A 14,525-nucleotide genomic window follows, 5' to 3' on the forward strand; every position below is an offset into this window, starting at 1 on the left:
GTTTGAACCTTCGACAGAGAATTCAGGAAAAGAAGTATGGAGGCAATGGGGTTTTCTGGCCTTGAGTCTCGACCCTATTTGGGTCCACCCCATAATAATAATAAGAATAATAATGATAAGAGGAAGAAGAACAAGAAAAGGAGTATAAAAAGAAAATGAAAACTAAACTTAAATAGTATAGAAAAGAAAATGAAAACTAAACTTAAAACAGAAGACAGACACGTGTCAATACATGCCCATAAAAAGGAATTCTGAAACCCAAGAACGCTCACATCAGATGACGATATTGCCGATGAATTTTAACGACTGAATCGAATTGAACTCTAAATCTAGGAACTAACCCGCATTTAACAGAGCCTATTACAACTAATAACCATACACCTTTGAAACAAATATTGTTAGCTTACCCTATTAGGCAAATATTTAAATATAAAAACAGAGAACGACTTTTTTTCCCCGTTTAGCAACGTTAATCAATTCCTGAAGGTCCATCATAAGTCAAAAATTTTGAGATAAATATTTTTCATAGGAATCATTGAAAAAATGGAAAATCATCCCAGATAAAGATATCGGAAAAATCTTTTGAAATAAGAAGATACAATAACAAAAGTCAAAGTATATACTACGCTCAACGTTAATCCCCGCACGTAATGCATACTGCCGTACAACAAATAATTGTAATGGGTCGAGTCGGATTTTTGAACGAGCAGACGGTTGTAACCAAAAAACAACGTAATTGATCGTGACATAGAGCCCAAGGTCCTAGCACCCCTCAAAGCTATCCAACAAAAAATCTGTGAAAACTTTTAGTTGTGTATTCCATTGTGTATCTAGTTTCTCCATGTACAACGAAATATAAAGCAGCAGTAAGAGTAGATGACAAGACCAGCAGCGGATGCCAAGTGGAGTCAGGAACAAAGCAATACCGTATTATATAGATATAATATATATAGATAAAGATATAATTATATAGATAATTATATAGATATAATTATATAGATAAAGCAATACCGTATTATATATTATATAGCTATCCTAAAGCAGCCAAAACATTATCAAACAATCTGTGCAAACTTTCAGTTTGCACGAGATTAGATGCTGACTCCGAGTGGAGTCTGCAGCGAAGCAATATCGTGAAGCAGATCAGATGTATTATAGTGCGTTTGTTTTGCTTGAAGCCCCATAGGATTAGCGAAAAACTTACGCTTGGAAGGCTAGATGAAATCCAGTTCTGCTTATATACGATCCCAGATATCCGGGGTATGGTAAAAATGGGTGGATGAGTGCGTCTATTCAATTTTTAATAAAGTTAATTCACCACAAGGTTTAACCATTAGATGGAGACACCCTACCTGACACACCGAGTTCACGATAGCCATAACAGCCAAGACAATATATATTGCGTTGGAGGTGGGGGCTATAAAATTAAGCGAGGGGTCAATTGTAAAACTGATCCATCAAATTGAAAATGTAAAATTGATTTCGGAAGTTTTATAACTGAAAATGGTGGTTGAAGAAAAGAATAAAGAAGTACTAAACGTAGAAAATCGCAAGCTATGCCATTTAATCTAGTAAAGTAGTGGAGAGTGAATGATTCAGCATCAGATGCGAATTGAGGGTACTCAAGACGGCTGTAGAGATAGTAGTAAAAATATCTAAAGTAATGCAGAAATATGCACTTCAAAGGAAAATTAGGCATGCTAGACGTTTTCAGACAATTTTTTTTTAGAATTTTTGTTTTTCAAAAACAAAAACTACGAATAAAGCCTAAACAAAAAAAACATGTGGGGCCCTTGTCCTTAGTGAGCACTTCTCCATGACTTGACTGTGTTTTACACCCACCACTGATAAATCCTATGTGCACACACCCTTGCTTCCTTTTTTTTGTATAAGCTTACTTACCTCTTTATTCACAACGCCGCAGTAATCTGAATCATTTTGCTTGGCATAGAGATTTACGCGAAGTATAGAAGACGTCTCTCCTGTCCCAGGTATTAAACATTCCTTCTTTCGATAATCTCTGGCGTGAATAATACCTATAATACATAAGAAATATAATTAAACAACTATTGTGCGAGGTGTAAAAAACAATTTCGGGGAGAGCCTGCAAAACGTTTACGAGAGAAAGAAGTTGTTCTAAGAGGAAATTGGTATTGAAACTAAAATCTGTAAAAAAAAAAAAGAAAGAAAGAAAAAACTTACCTCAGCAAAGTTGTTTATTGCATGAATCAAAACCATTTAAGACAATACTGACACGAATGTTCTAACATCCGGTGGACTAAAATCAAATATTGCTCTTCAACTATTGGGATTTCAACTGATTTCCACTTGAAGAAACCATATAGTTCATTGATTTCTATTGTTCTATTGCAAACTTCTGAAGATGTCCCTAGATACCGCGTGAAAGGGTGCAAAGGTCCCTTAGAGATCAAGTTTTAAATCGTTTCTAAGGTCCAAATTGAAATCTACCCCAAAGAGAGAGAGAGAGAGAGAGAGAGAGAGAGAGAGAGAGAGAGAGAGAGAGAGAGAGAGAGAGAGAGAGAGAGAGAACTTCCTTCTTTCATCTACAAAAACCAAAACGATTGTAGTGGTCAAGTTATTTTCCAAAACAAACCAGACTTTCCGATCCGTCACTGGGATATTTTACTTATAGCAGGTCAACAGCTGCAATAGCCCCTTTATTGCTTTGCTGCTCGCATTTCACATTGCACGTACTAACTTATGCACGAATGACGTCCTGATGAAAAGGTGCGAAAATGAAAACCATACAGGGAGTATTAGGAACATTATCCCGGTTTGGGAGTCCAACCGTTATGATTTTAGTGTCCTTTTCTAACACTTCCATATGGGGTTTATTTGAGTAATTATAGAGGAGGAGCACCATCCCCAACCTCTTACCCCTTTGTATATATGTATATACGTATAGGGTATAAATAAAATAAATTGAATATTTAAAAGAGGCAAATACCTGTAAAAGGGGAGCCGGTTTCCACTGTAATAGTCATTATTCCTGCTTGGCATGTTGCTGATACATGAGGACTGAACTCCTGGTCACCTGGGGTTACGGTCAGCTGTGCCAGACACTAAAAAGACATTTACTGTACTATTATTCTATTAGTCGATGTAAATCATTGTTGTCTAGAGAAGAAATTATGTTTCACAAAGAAACGGCTTATTTTCTTTGATAATAACAATGGTAGAAGCTAGAATTCTTAAAATTTATTCGTCATTTATAAGCACAGGGTTTGAGAAGGGGGAGGACTGAGAAACCATCAATTCTACGACTTTTTTATAAGGTAGATTGAAGAAATACAATAGACGTGCTATTTCTTGTAAATCTAAAAAAACTGGGTGGTGAGTATTTTAGAGGAACTGATACGAGGCATTTTTTTTATAGCTTTTTTCTTTGGGTTTCAAGGCATAGTGTCCTTTGATTTTTCGATATTTCTAAAAAGAAAAAAAATATATAGTGTCGCGTCTAGTTACCATGCTTTACTTAATTACGAGTGGTAAAATGTTTGGGAAGCCACTGCCACTACGTATGACTGAAGGCTCTTCTTTTTGGCCCAAAGCACATTTGGAGGCAAATGAGGATCTTAGGTCCAGGAGTCAGAAAAATTAAGAGACTATTCTTCGGTTTAAAGCATTAGAGAAGCTGCCCACCCTCTAAACCCCTAAATATTCTTAATTTATAACATGCAGAAAATTTCTATTAATCATATTTTCATCATTCCAAGTAGGGATTTTATCATTATAGTGTTTTCTTCAGAAGGTTTTCTTTAATATAGCCCAAGGCTATATCTGGCCCAATTAGGATGGAAGATGGGGCGCAATTGTCACGGTAGGGAAGCTTACATTTGGAAAGAGCGTTGAAAGGGGAATTGAATAGTAACACCGTTTGTTATTATAGTGTATTGTAGTAGTAGTAAGCGGCTAATGCATTGAAAACCTACCCGCAAACCTACGCCTGAGGCATGGATATGTGTGTAGGTTTTCAATGCATTGGGTTACCAGGGCCATTTGCAAAGAGGTACCATTTCTATAGAAGCTATAGTAATTTGAAATATCATATGGAATTTGCTTGAAGGTATATACTTTGCGTACGCCCCCGTACCAAACAGGTTGGGTATAATCTGTTCTGGTTCAAGTTTTTTCTGACACAATTAACTGAATTTCTATTTCATGATATACAAGTTTTTTTTTAGGTTAAATCCGTGTCGGAAAAACCGGTGTATCTTTTTAGTTTTCTTTACAATTCATATTAGTAAGAGAATTGAATTCAAAGAGAATAGTTTTTATTTGCAAGGATATTAGTAGAGGAAAAAAATGAGTGGTGCATTTACATTATTGGAGATTAATGATGGAGCTAACAACAGTGATGTAATTACTTCTTTAGTTTACGAGATCTGCGAATTTTTTGCGAAGAGGTATTAGCGTAAAGGTATTACGATGGTTAAGAATGCCTCACGGGTAATTAAAGAATGGGGTGCTTACATCAGATACTTAATAGATTTGACGCTTACAAGAGACATTGCTAGAAGGCATTCAATAGCTTAATTGAAAAGTAACGATAGAATGACATTGTGACTTGACCTAGCTTTACCTCGCCGATGTGGTCTGTAGAATAAAGCACAAACTATTGTAAACAAGTGTCCAATAGCCACGACCGGGCGGCCGGGTTTTGCGAGAAAGGCCTTAGCTGGGAGGTTGAGTTGCACGGGGGTTCAGTTAATGGTGGTATAGTTAAACGGGAGGTTCGGTTATACAAGGGTTCAGTTTGAAGGGGGGGGGGGGTTCAGTTGCAAGTGGGTTGCGTTAAATGAGGATTTAGTTACACAATAGTAATAGTTTTATGTACAATTCATGTGAGTAAGAGACTTGAATTCAAAGAGAATAGTTTTTATTTGCAAGGGTATTAGTAGAGGAAAAAAATGAGTGGTGCATTTACATTATTGGAGATTAATGATGGAGCTAACAACAGTGATGTAATTACTTCTTTAGTTTACGAGATTTGCGAATTTTTTTTGCGAAGAGGTATTAGCGTAAAGGTATTGCGATGGTTAAGAATGCCTCCCTGATAATTAGCGTGTTTGTTTGTTGTTTTTTTTCAGGGGTAACCTTCTTGACCCAGAGGTCCTAGAATACTGAGAGAGGCCTCATTCAAATAGAAATTAAAAGTTCTAGTATCCTTTTTAAGTGACCTCAGGATTTGGATGGCAACTAAGCCCCCTCCTAGGATAATTTTTTCCCAAAGTCATCGGATTAAAAGTTTGAAATTGCCATATTTATTAAAAAAAATATAATAACTATGTCTTTAAGGATGATTTAATCCCTCACATGCCCGGGAGGAGGACTGCAAGTTATGAGCTTTGCCCATTGTTTGCATATAGCATTGGTTATTGGGAAGTATACAGACGTTTTCCGTTTTTTTTGTGGTCGCGGGAGGGGTGGGGGGGGGGAGGGAGTTACGTGGTTGGAGCTCTCTCGGGAGTAATTTTTCCTGGGGGAAGAGAAATGGAAGAGGGGGGGGATGTCAGATTTCACAGAACTGTTTAAAAACGATAAGAAACTAGATTTTAAGCTAAAATTTAAACTAGAAACTAGTTTAAATAAATAAAGATATAAGTTAAAATTTGTTCAACTGACAGTACGGAGCAACTTTAAAACTAAAAAAGAACAGAAATTATTTAGTATAGGAGGGGGTGCGCCCCTTCGTCAATACCTCAATCTTTAGGCTAAAGTTTGTTTAGTGCTTTCAAAAGAGCTATTTATTCTAATTAAGCGACTTTTTTGATTCAGGGGTCATTTTTAAAGAATTGGAACAAAATTTGAACTTAGCGTGAAAGGCGAGGTGTTGAGGAGGAGGAAACCCCCCTAAGATACATGATAATTTTGGTTCATTTTAAGTTTTAGTGTTTCTCCTTACTTTCAGTTGAAAATTTTTTTGGAATATTTCTAATGCACTATAACATAGGGCACTAAAAACATCATAATCAACTTTAGAGGGAAAATTTATCTTTAAAAGAGGGGTTATTTTTTCCTTCCTAGGTTTTTCTTATTTTTTTTTTTAAGGAGGAATTGGATTCATGCAATTACTTCCCCCCTGAAAAGCGACCAAGATGGAACGATACCACATCGATTCAAGCTACCAAAATACACGGTGAAAATATCCCTTTACACATTGACAACGATTCGAGTGAAACAAGAAAACAGTTAAGGACACTTGTAAAAACACAGATAAAGGACAAACATAGCTTTCTGTATAATGGTAGAGATGTGAGCCGCTTTAGTATTTTAAATCACGCAATGACATACCCTGTGATATCGTTATACCCCGTTATATCGTTATACTAAGCATTGCAAAACACGAAAATTCTTCAGCGACCAAAGAGATTTTTTTTTTTTTAATTTTTCTGTACATTGTGATTTATAAATTAAAGGATATTAAATTTTTCAAAATTTCAAAACGGTTAATAGACGACTCGAATTTCACTTTTAGCAATTGTAACAATAGTAGATTTTCAACAGATGATAAATCTTCCATCAAATCATGAGTAGAAAATACACTTTCAGATCCAGCATGCCAGGGAACACACTTTCATATTCAGCATGTAGGAGAACCCTAAATGGTCACCCCCTAAAAGGTAAGTTAACCCTAAATTGTTATTGGTTAGTGAACTGTAATCTGTTTGAGTATGATAAAAGCTTATGGAGTACTACATTACATTACATAAACAGTCTGGTATTCTATGATAGAGTGATTACACCACTTAATAATGCTGGTCGGGAACTGAGAAATGTCCAGGAGGAAGTCAGTGGAATTTGCAGCTTTTTCGGAGTTGAAGCACTACGTAAAGGGCAATGTACCTACATATAAAGTTTTATTTCAAATTTATGACCCTAGGATTCCACCTTTCAATCTATATGAGTTTAATTGTCCCAAATTCGAGGGGGGGTTATCACCGTCCTGAAGATTAGGTTACGTTCTTCAAACAGTGGTTACCTAAGAACATACCTGATCGTGATTAATCCATAGGACATGTTAAAAACTATTCTATATCATGGGACCATCGTTTGTGGATGTTTAAGAGTGAACTCTAAGTACTATTTTTATGTAAACATTTGTTGTTTTTTTTTCTTTCTCAAAAAAAAAATATTTTTTAAAAATTAAAAATTTTTAAAATTTATTTATTTTTTTATTTTTGTACATAACTTAAAATGTCAAAATATGCTTACAGTTCTAACAATTGCGCTCTGTGATTGGTCAGAGACACGACGTGACTTCTCCACCGGTATTCTATGACCGGTTATTGACACTACCTAATCTATTGCATGTATTAAATCAGTATTTTTTACGCAGTGGAATGATAAACACATAAGTAATGTCTTTTAAAAAAAAAGTGTAGATGGACCATTTCAATAGTGTGTTTAAATAACAAGGTTATTTTAGCATTGAATGCCGACAAAGAGAAGTATTTAAACTTTGAAACAAGTACAGGTGGTAGCACTATTTGAAGTGTATGCATGCACTTTTATGACAGTAAGGAATTAAATTTCTTTGGAATTCCGAAAAAATTTAACTCTTATGTTGGTGGTTATGCAAGATTGAGATCTCCAGAGATGATTGTACTCATAGAGAATTCCAACATTAAAATAATCGTTGATGATAGAGGAAAACTCCTTGTTACTGCTGCAGCTAACACATTATCTACTTATTCATCCAATCGTCACCTTTTGGGTATTAGCATTCAACGGAAGATCAATAAAAGAAAAGCCTACTCTTCTACTAATATCGTAAACCATATCTTGTGTACATGTCTAAACTGTTACCTGTGTAAAAATAATGTGAGAATAGACAGTGAAATTGCCACAAAAAAAAGGGCATTGTCAGAAAATATCACGATGGAATATAAAGATGAATCGATGAAAAAAAAACCACCAGCAAACGTTACTGCCATTTATCAAACAGTCATTGATCCAAATAATACCAAAGACGAAAAGCATATTGAGGCTGTTGATGAGACACCAGTAAAAATTGTGTATTACTCAAAATGTAATAATGATTATTCTACTGATTACTAACTAAGAGAAGACAATAGCTATAATATAAAGATAGAAAATGGTGAACTATTTTATGGAACAGATTCAAAATGTCCAAAGTTAATCATTGATATTAATAATGTATCATAATATATTTTTTGTATTAATATTCTACATAGCATTATTTCATTAAAAATATATTATGCATTACATTGTTATGCGTTCATTATTTTTAGAGTAAGCTAGCATATCAAACGTTTATAATGTCTAATAAAACGTCGGAGATTTAAGAAAATGAATTTGTATACATCTATTTTCAGACACATGTGTACAAATTCTTTCTTGAATTTGCCTCCTGGATAAATAAAAAAAAAGACATTTCATTCAAGAAATTATGACTAAACTCAAAGTAAGCAACAAACTCTTTCTTGAAGTTACCTCATGGATACACAATGCAGAAATTTCACTTAAGAAATTATCAAAAATTGTAAGTAAGTAGCAAATTCTTTCAAAAATATGTTAATACGTTTAAGCAATAAATATCTTGAAGCTTAACTCGTCTTTATTCTTTAGAATAGTTTTATGCATTTCATTAAATTATGAAGAAATTATAAGTAAGTAACAATAGCTGTCTTGAAATCGCTTCCTGGACACAATACAGATATTTAATTCAAGAAATCATAATAAAATTGCAAGCAAGTAATAAAGTCTTTATTGTTTTCACCTATTGGATACACAATACTGAAATTTCATTCAAGAAATTATGAAGGAATTGTAAATAGGTAACACACTCATGTTACCTCATGGATACACAATGCAGAAATTTCATTTAAGGAATTATCAAAAATTTTATGTAAGTAGCAAATTCTTTCTTGAATTCGCCTCCTGGGTAAATAAAAAAGACAGTTCATTAAAGAAATTATGAAAAAATTGTAAGTAAGTAGCAAATTCTTTCTTGAATTCAACTGCTGGATAAACAAAAAGACATTTCTTTCGAGAAATTATGACGAAATTCCAAGTAAGTAACAAACTCTTTATTGTTTTCATGACTTAGATACACGATGTAGAAATTTAATTCAAGAAATTATGAAAAAATTCTCAGTAAGTAACAATTTCTTTCTTGAAGTCAACTCTTGGATACACAATACGGAAATTTCATTTTAGAAATTATGAAAAAAAAATAATTTCTTTCTTGAAGTCAACTCTTGGATATACTATACGGAAATTTCATTCGATAAATTATGAAAATATTCGTAAGTGTAAGTAACAAACTGTTTTTGTCTTCACCTTTTGGATATACAACAGAGATACTTCATTAAAAAAATTATGATAAAACAACAAGTAAGTAACTTTTTTTTCTCTTTATCAAAAACAATTTTCACTTAGCTACACGATGTAGACCTGGGTAAATAAAAAAGACAGTTCATTAAAGAAATTATGAAAAAATTGTAAGTAAGTAGCAAATTCTTTCTTGAATTCACCTGCTGGATAAACAAAAAGACATTTCGTTCGAGAAATTATAACAAAATTCCAAGTAAGTAACAAACTCTTTATTGTTTTCATGACTTAGATACACGATGTAGAAATTTAATTCAAGAAATTATGAAAAAATTATCAGTAAGTAGCAATTTCTTTCTTGAAGTCAACTCTTGGATACACAATACGGAAATTTCATTTAAGAAACTATGAAAAAAAAACAATTTCTTTCTTGAAGTCAACTCTTGGATACACAATACGGAAATTTCATTCAAGAAATTATGAAAATATTTGTAAGTAAGTAACAAACTCTTTTCGTTTTCACCTCTTGGATATACAGTACAGATACTTCATTCAAGAAATTATGAAAAAATCGCAAGTAAGTAACTTTTTTTCTCTTTATCACGAACAATTTTCAATTAGCTAAACTATGTATAAATTTAATTCAAGAAATTAGAAAAAAATTCTCAGTAACCAACAATTTCTTTCTTGAAGTCAACTCATGGATACACAATATGGAAATCTCATTCAAGAATTTCATGACTTAGATACACGATGTAGAAATTTGACTCAAGAAATTATGAAAAAATTCTCAGTAAGTAACAATTTCTTTCTTGACGTCAACTCTTGGATACACAATACGGAAATTTCATTCAAGAAATTATGAAAATATTTGTAAGTAAGTAACAAACTCTTTATTGATTTCACCTCTTGGATATACAGTACAGATTTTTCATTCAAGAAATTATGAAAAAATCGCAAGTAAGTAACTTTTTTTTATCTTTATCACAAACAATTTTCACTTAGCTAAATGATGTAGAAATTGAATTCAATAAATTATTGAAAAATTCTCAGTAAGTAAAAATTTCTTTCTTTAAGTCAATTCTTTGATACGCAATACGTAAATTTCATTCAAGAAATTATGAAAAAATTGTAACTAAGTAGCAAATTCTTTCTAGAATTTACCTGTTGGACAAACAAAAAAGACATTTAGTTCAATAAATTATGAAAAAATTATAAGTAAGTAACAAAATATTTATTTTTTTAACTATTTATATATACGAATTATAAAATAAATTAAATAAATTATGATAAAATTCTCAGTCTAAGTAGCAAATTCTTTCTTGAATTCACCTGTTGGATCAACAAAAAACATTTTTCACTTAGCTAAATGATGTAGAAATTTAATTCAAGAAAATATTAAAAAATTCTCAGTAAGTAACAATGTATTTCTTGAAGTCAATTCTTGGATACGCAATACGGAAATTTCATTCAAGAAATTATGAAAAAATTGTAACTAAGTAGCAAATTATTTCTTGAATTTACCTGTTGGACAAACAAAAAAGACATTTCGTTCAAGAAATTATGACAAAATTCTAAATAAGTAACAAACTCTTTATTGTTTTCACGAGTTAGATATACGACGTAGAAATTAAATTCAAGAAATTATGAAAAAATTCTCAGTCTAAGTATCAAATTCTTTCTTGAATTCACCTGTTGGATAAACAAAAAAACATTTCGTTCAAGAAATTATGACAAAATTCTAAGTAAGTAACACACTTAATTGTTTTCACGAGTTAGATATACGACGTAGAAATTAAATTCAAGAAACAATGAAAAAATTACAACTAAGTAGCTTTTTTTTTTCTCTTTATCAAAAACAAATTTCAAATAGCTACGCGATTTAGAAATTTAGTTAAATAAAATATGAAAAAATTCACAGTAAGTAACAATTTATTTATTGAAGTCAACTCTTTGATACACACAATACGGAAATTTCATTCAAGAAATTATAAAAAATATTTGTAAGTAAGTAACAAGCTCTTTATTGATTTCACCTCTTGAATATACAGTACAGATACTTCATTCAAGAAACGTGATTAAATACGTTTTGAAACTACATGCTATTTGTATGCCTTTCCTTGGCACCTTTCCAAACGAGCGGGGATTCCCCACTGGTTCCTACACATTGCAAAAAGTGAGCAGTACGAAAACTCCACGTTTTCAACCAGACTGGTTTTTAGGGACCAATCGGGAGAGATATGTAAAGTCGACATAGCTTTATTTCATTTTTTAAGGTTCATTTAGACGAGGTTACATGTGCGCACGTTACCGCGTCTAAATGAACCTTCAAAATATGTAATAAAGCGATGTTGAATTTCAATCTATCTCGCGATTGGTCCCTCAAAAACAAGTCGGGTTGTACAAGTTGAGGTGTAGTAATGCTCACTTCTTGCAATGTGTAGGAACCAGTGGGGAATCCCCGCTCGTTTGGAAAGGTGCCAAGGAAAGGCATACAAATAGCATGTAGTTTCAAAACGTGTTTAATCACGTTTCTTGAATGAAGTATCTGTACTGTATATTCAAGAGGTGAAATCAATAAAGAGCTTGTTACTTACTTACAAATATTTTTTATAATTTCTTGAATAAAATTTCCGTATTGTGTGTATCCAAGAGTTGACTTCAAGAAAGAAATTGTTACTTACTGAGAATTTTTTCATAATTTCTTGAATTAAATTTCTACATCGCGTAGCTAAGTGAAAATTGTTTGTGATAAAGAGAAAAAAAAGCTTACTTGCGATTTTTTCATAATTTCTTGAATTTAATTTCTACGTCGTATATCTAACTCGTGAAAACAATAAAGTTTGTTACTTACTTAGAATTTTGTAATAATTTCTTGAACGAAATGTTTTTTTGTTTATCCAACAGGTGAATTAAATAAAGAATTTGCTACTTAGACTGAGAATTTTTTCATAATTTCTTGAATTTAATTTCTACGTCGTATATCTAACTCGTGAAAACAATAAAGAGTTTGTTATTTACTTAGAATTTTGTCATAGTTTCTTGAACGAAATGTCTTTTTTGTTTGTCCAACAGGTAAATTCAAGAAGGAATTTGCTACTTAGTTACAATTTTTTCATAATTTCTTGAATGAAATTTCCGTATTGCGTATCCAAGAATTGGCTTCAAGAAAGAAATTTTTACTTACTGAGAATTTTTCAATAATTTCTTTAATTAAATTTCTACATCAATAATCTATGTTATATTTTTTTTTGATAAAGAGAAAAAAAAAAGTTAATTACTTGTTATTATTTAATAATGTATTGAATTAAGTATCTGTACTGTATATCCAAGAGGTTAAATCAAGAAAGAGTTGGTTACTTAATTACAAATATTTTATTAATTTATTGAATGAAATTTCCGTATTGTGTATCCATGAGTTGACTTCAAGAAAGAAATTGTTGTTACTTTTTTCATAATTTCTTAAATGAAATTTCCGTATTGTGTATCCAAGAGTTGACTTCACGAAAGAAATTGTTACTTACTGAGAATTTTTCATAATTTTTTGAATTAAATTTCTACATCGTGTATCTAAGTCATGAAAAAAGTAAAGAGTTTGTTACTTACTTGGAATTTTGTCATAATTTCTCAAACAAAATGTCTTTTTGTTTATCCAGCAGGTGAATTCAAGAAAGAATTTGCTACTTACTTACAATTTTTTCATAATTTCTTTAATGAACTGTCTTTTTTATTTACCCAGGTCTACATCGTTTAGCTAAGTGAAAATTGTTTTTGATAAAGAGAAAAAAAAGTTACTTACTTGCGATTTTTTCATAATTTCTTGAATGAAGTATCTGTACTGTATATCCAAGAGGTGAAAACAAAAAGAGTTTGTTACTTACAAATATTTTCATAATTTCTTGAATGAAATTTCCGTATTGTGTATCCAAGAGTTGACTTCAAGAAAGAAATTGTTTTTTTTTCATAATTTCTTAAATGAAATTTCCGTATTGTGTATCCAAGAGTTGACTTCAAGAAAGAAATTGCTACTTACTGAGAATTTTTTCATAATTTCTTGAATTAAATTTCTACATCGTGTATCTAAGTCATGAAAAAAATAAAGAGTTTGTTTACTTGGAATTTTGTCATAATTTCTCAAACGAAATGTCTTTGTTTATCCAGCAGGTGAATTCAATAAAGTATTTGCTACTTACTTACAATTTTTTCATAATTTCTTTAATGAACTGTCTTTTTTATTTACCCAGGTCTACATCGTGTAGCTAAGTGAAAATTGTTTTTGATAAAGAGAAAAAAAAGTTACTTACTTGCGGTTTTTTCATAATTTCTTGAATGAAGTATCTGTACTGTATATACAATAGTTGAAAAAAATAAGAGTTTGTTAATTACTTACAAATATTTTAATAATTTATTGAATGAAATTTACGTATTGTGTATCAAAGAGTTGACTTTAAGAAAGAAATTGTTTTTTTTTCATAATTTCTTAAATGAAATTTCCGTATTGTGTATACAAGAGTTGACTTAAAGGAAGAAATTGTTACTTAATGAGAATTTTTTAATAATTTCTTGAATTAAATTTCTACATAGTGTATCTAAGTCATGAAAACAATAAAGAGTTTGTTACTTACTTGGAATTTTGTCATAATTTCTCGAACGAAATGTCTTTTTGTTTATCCAGCAGGTGAATTCAAGAAAGAATTTGCTACTTACTTACAATTTTTTCATAATTTATTTAATGAACTGTCTTTTTTATTTACCCAGGAGGCGAATTCAAGAAAGAATTTGCTACTTACTTAAAATTTTTGATAATTTCTTAAATGAAATTTCTGCATTGCGTATCCATGAGGTAACATGAGTGTGTTACCTATTTACAATTCCTTCATAATTTCTTGAATGAAATTTCAGTATTGTGTATCCAATAGATCAAAACAATAAAGACTTTATTACTTAATTATAATTTTATTATGATTTCTTGAATTAAATATCTGTATTGTGTCCAGGAAGAGAATTCAAGAAAGCTATTGCTACTTACTTACAATTTCTTCATAATTTAATGAAATGCATAAAACTATTCTAAAGAATAAAGATGAGTTAAGCTTAAAGATATTTATTGCTTAAACGTATTAACATATTTTTGAAAGAATTTGCTACTTACTTACAGTTTTTGATAATTTCTTAAATGAAATTTCTGCATTGTGTATCCATGAGGT

General features: G+C 31.4%; 1 protein-coding gene across 1 annotated transcript in view; it reads right to left on the reverse strand.

Moving 5' to 3' along the window:
* LOC148944489 (uncharacterized) overlaps positions 1–14,525 on the reverse strand; it is a 163,009-nt gene that overhangs the window by 135,921 nt on the left and 12,563 nt on the right. The window contains exons 2-3 of the mRNA XM_089099940.1: positions 2,969–3,083; positions 1,903–2,036 (exon numbers count right to left, since the gene is read on the reverse strand). Coding sequence (XP_088956066.1) covers positions 1,903–2,036; positions 2,969–3,083 — 249 coding nt within the window. The remainder of the gene's footprint in view (positions 1–1,902; positions 2,037–2,968; positions 3,084–14,525) is intronic.

This window comes from Artemia sp. Qi Xiang Cuo, chromosome 14 (assembly GCF_049724085.1).
Source record: "Artemia sp. Qi Xiang Cuo chromosome 14, ASM4972408v1, whole genome shotgun sequence".
NCBI lineage: Eukaryota > Metazoa > Arthropoda > Branchiopoda > Anostraca > Artemiidae > Artemia > Artemia sp. Qi Xiang Cuo.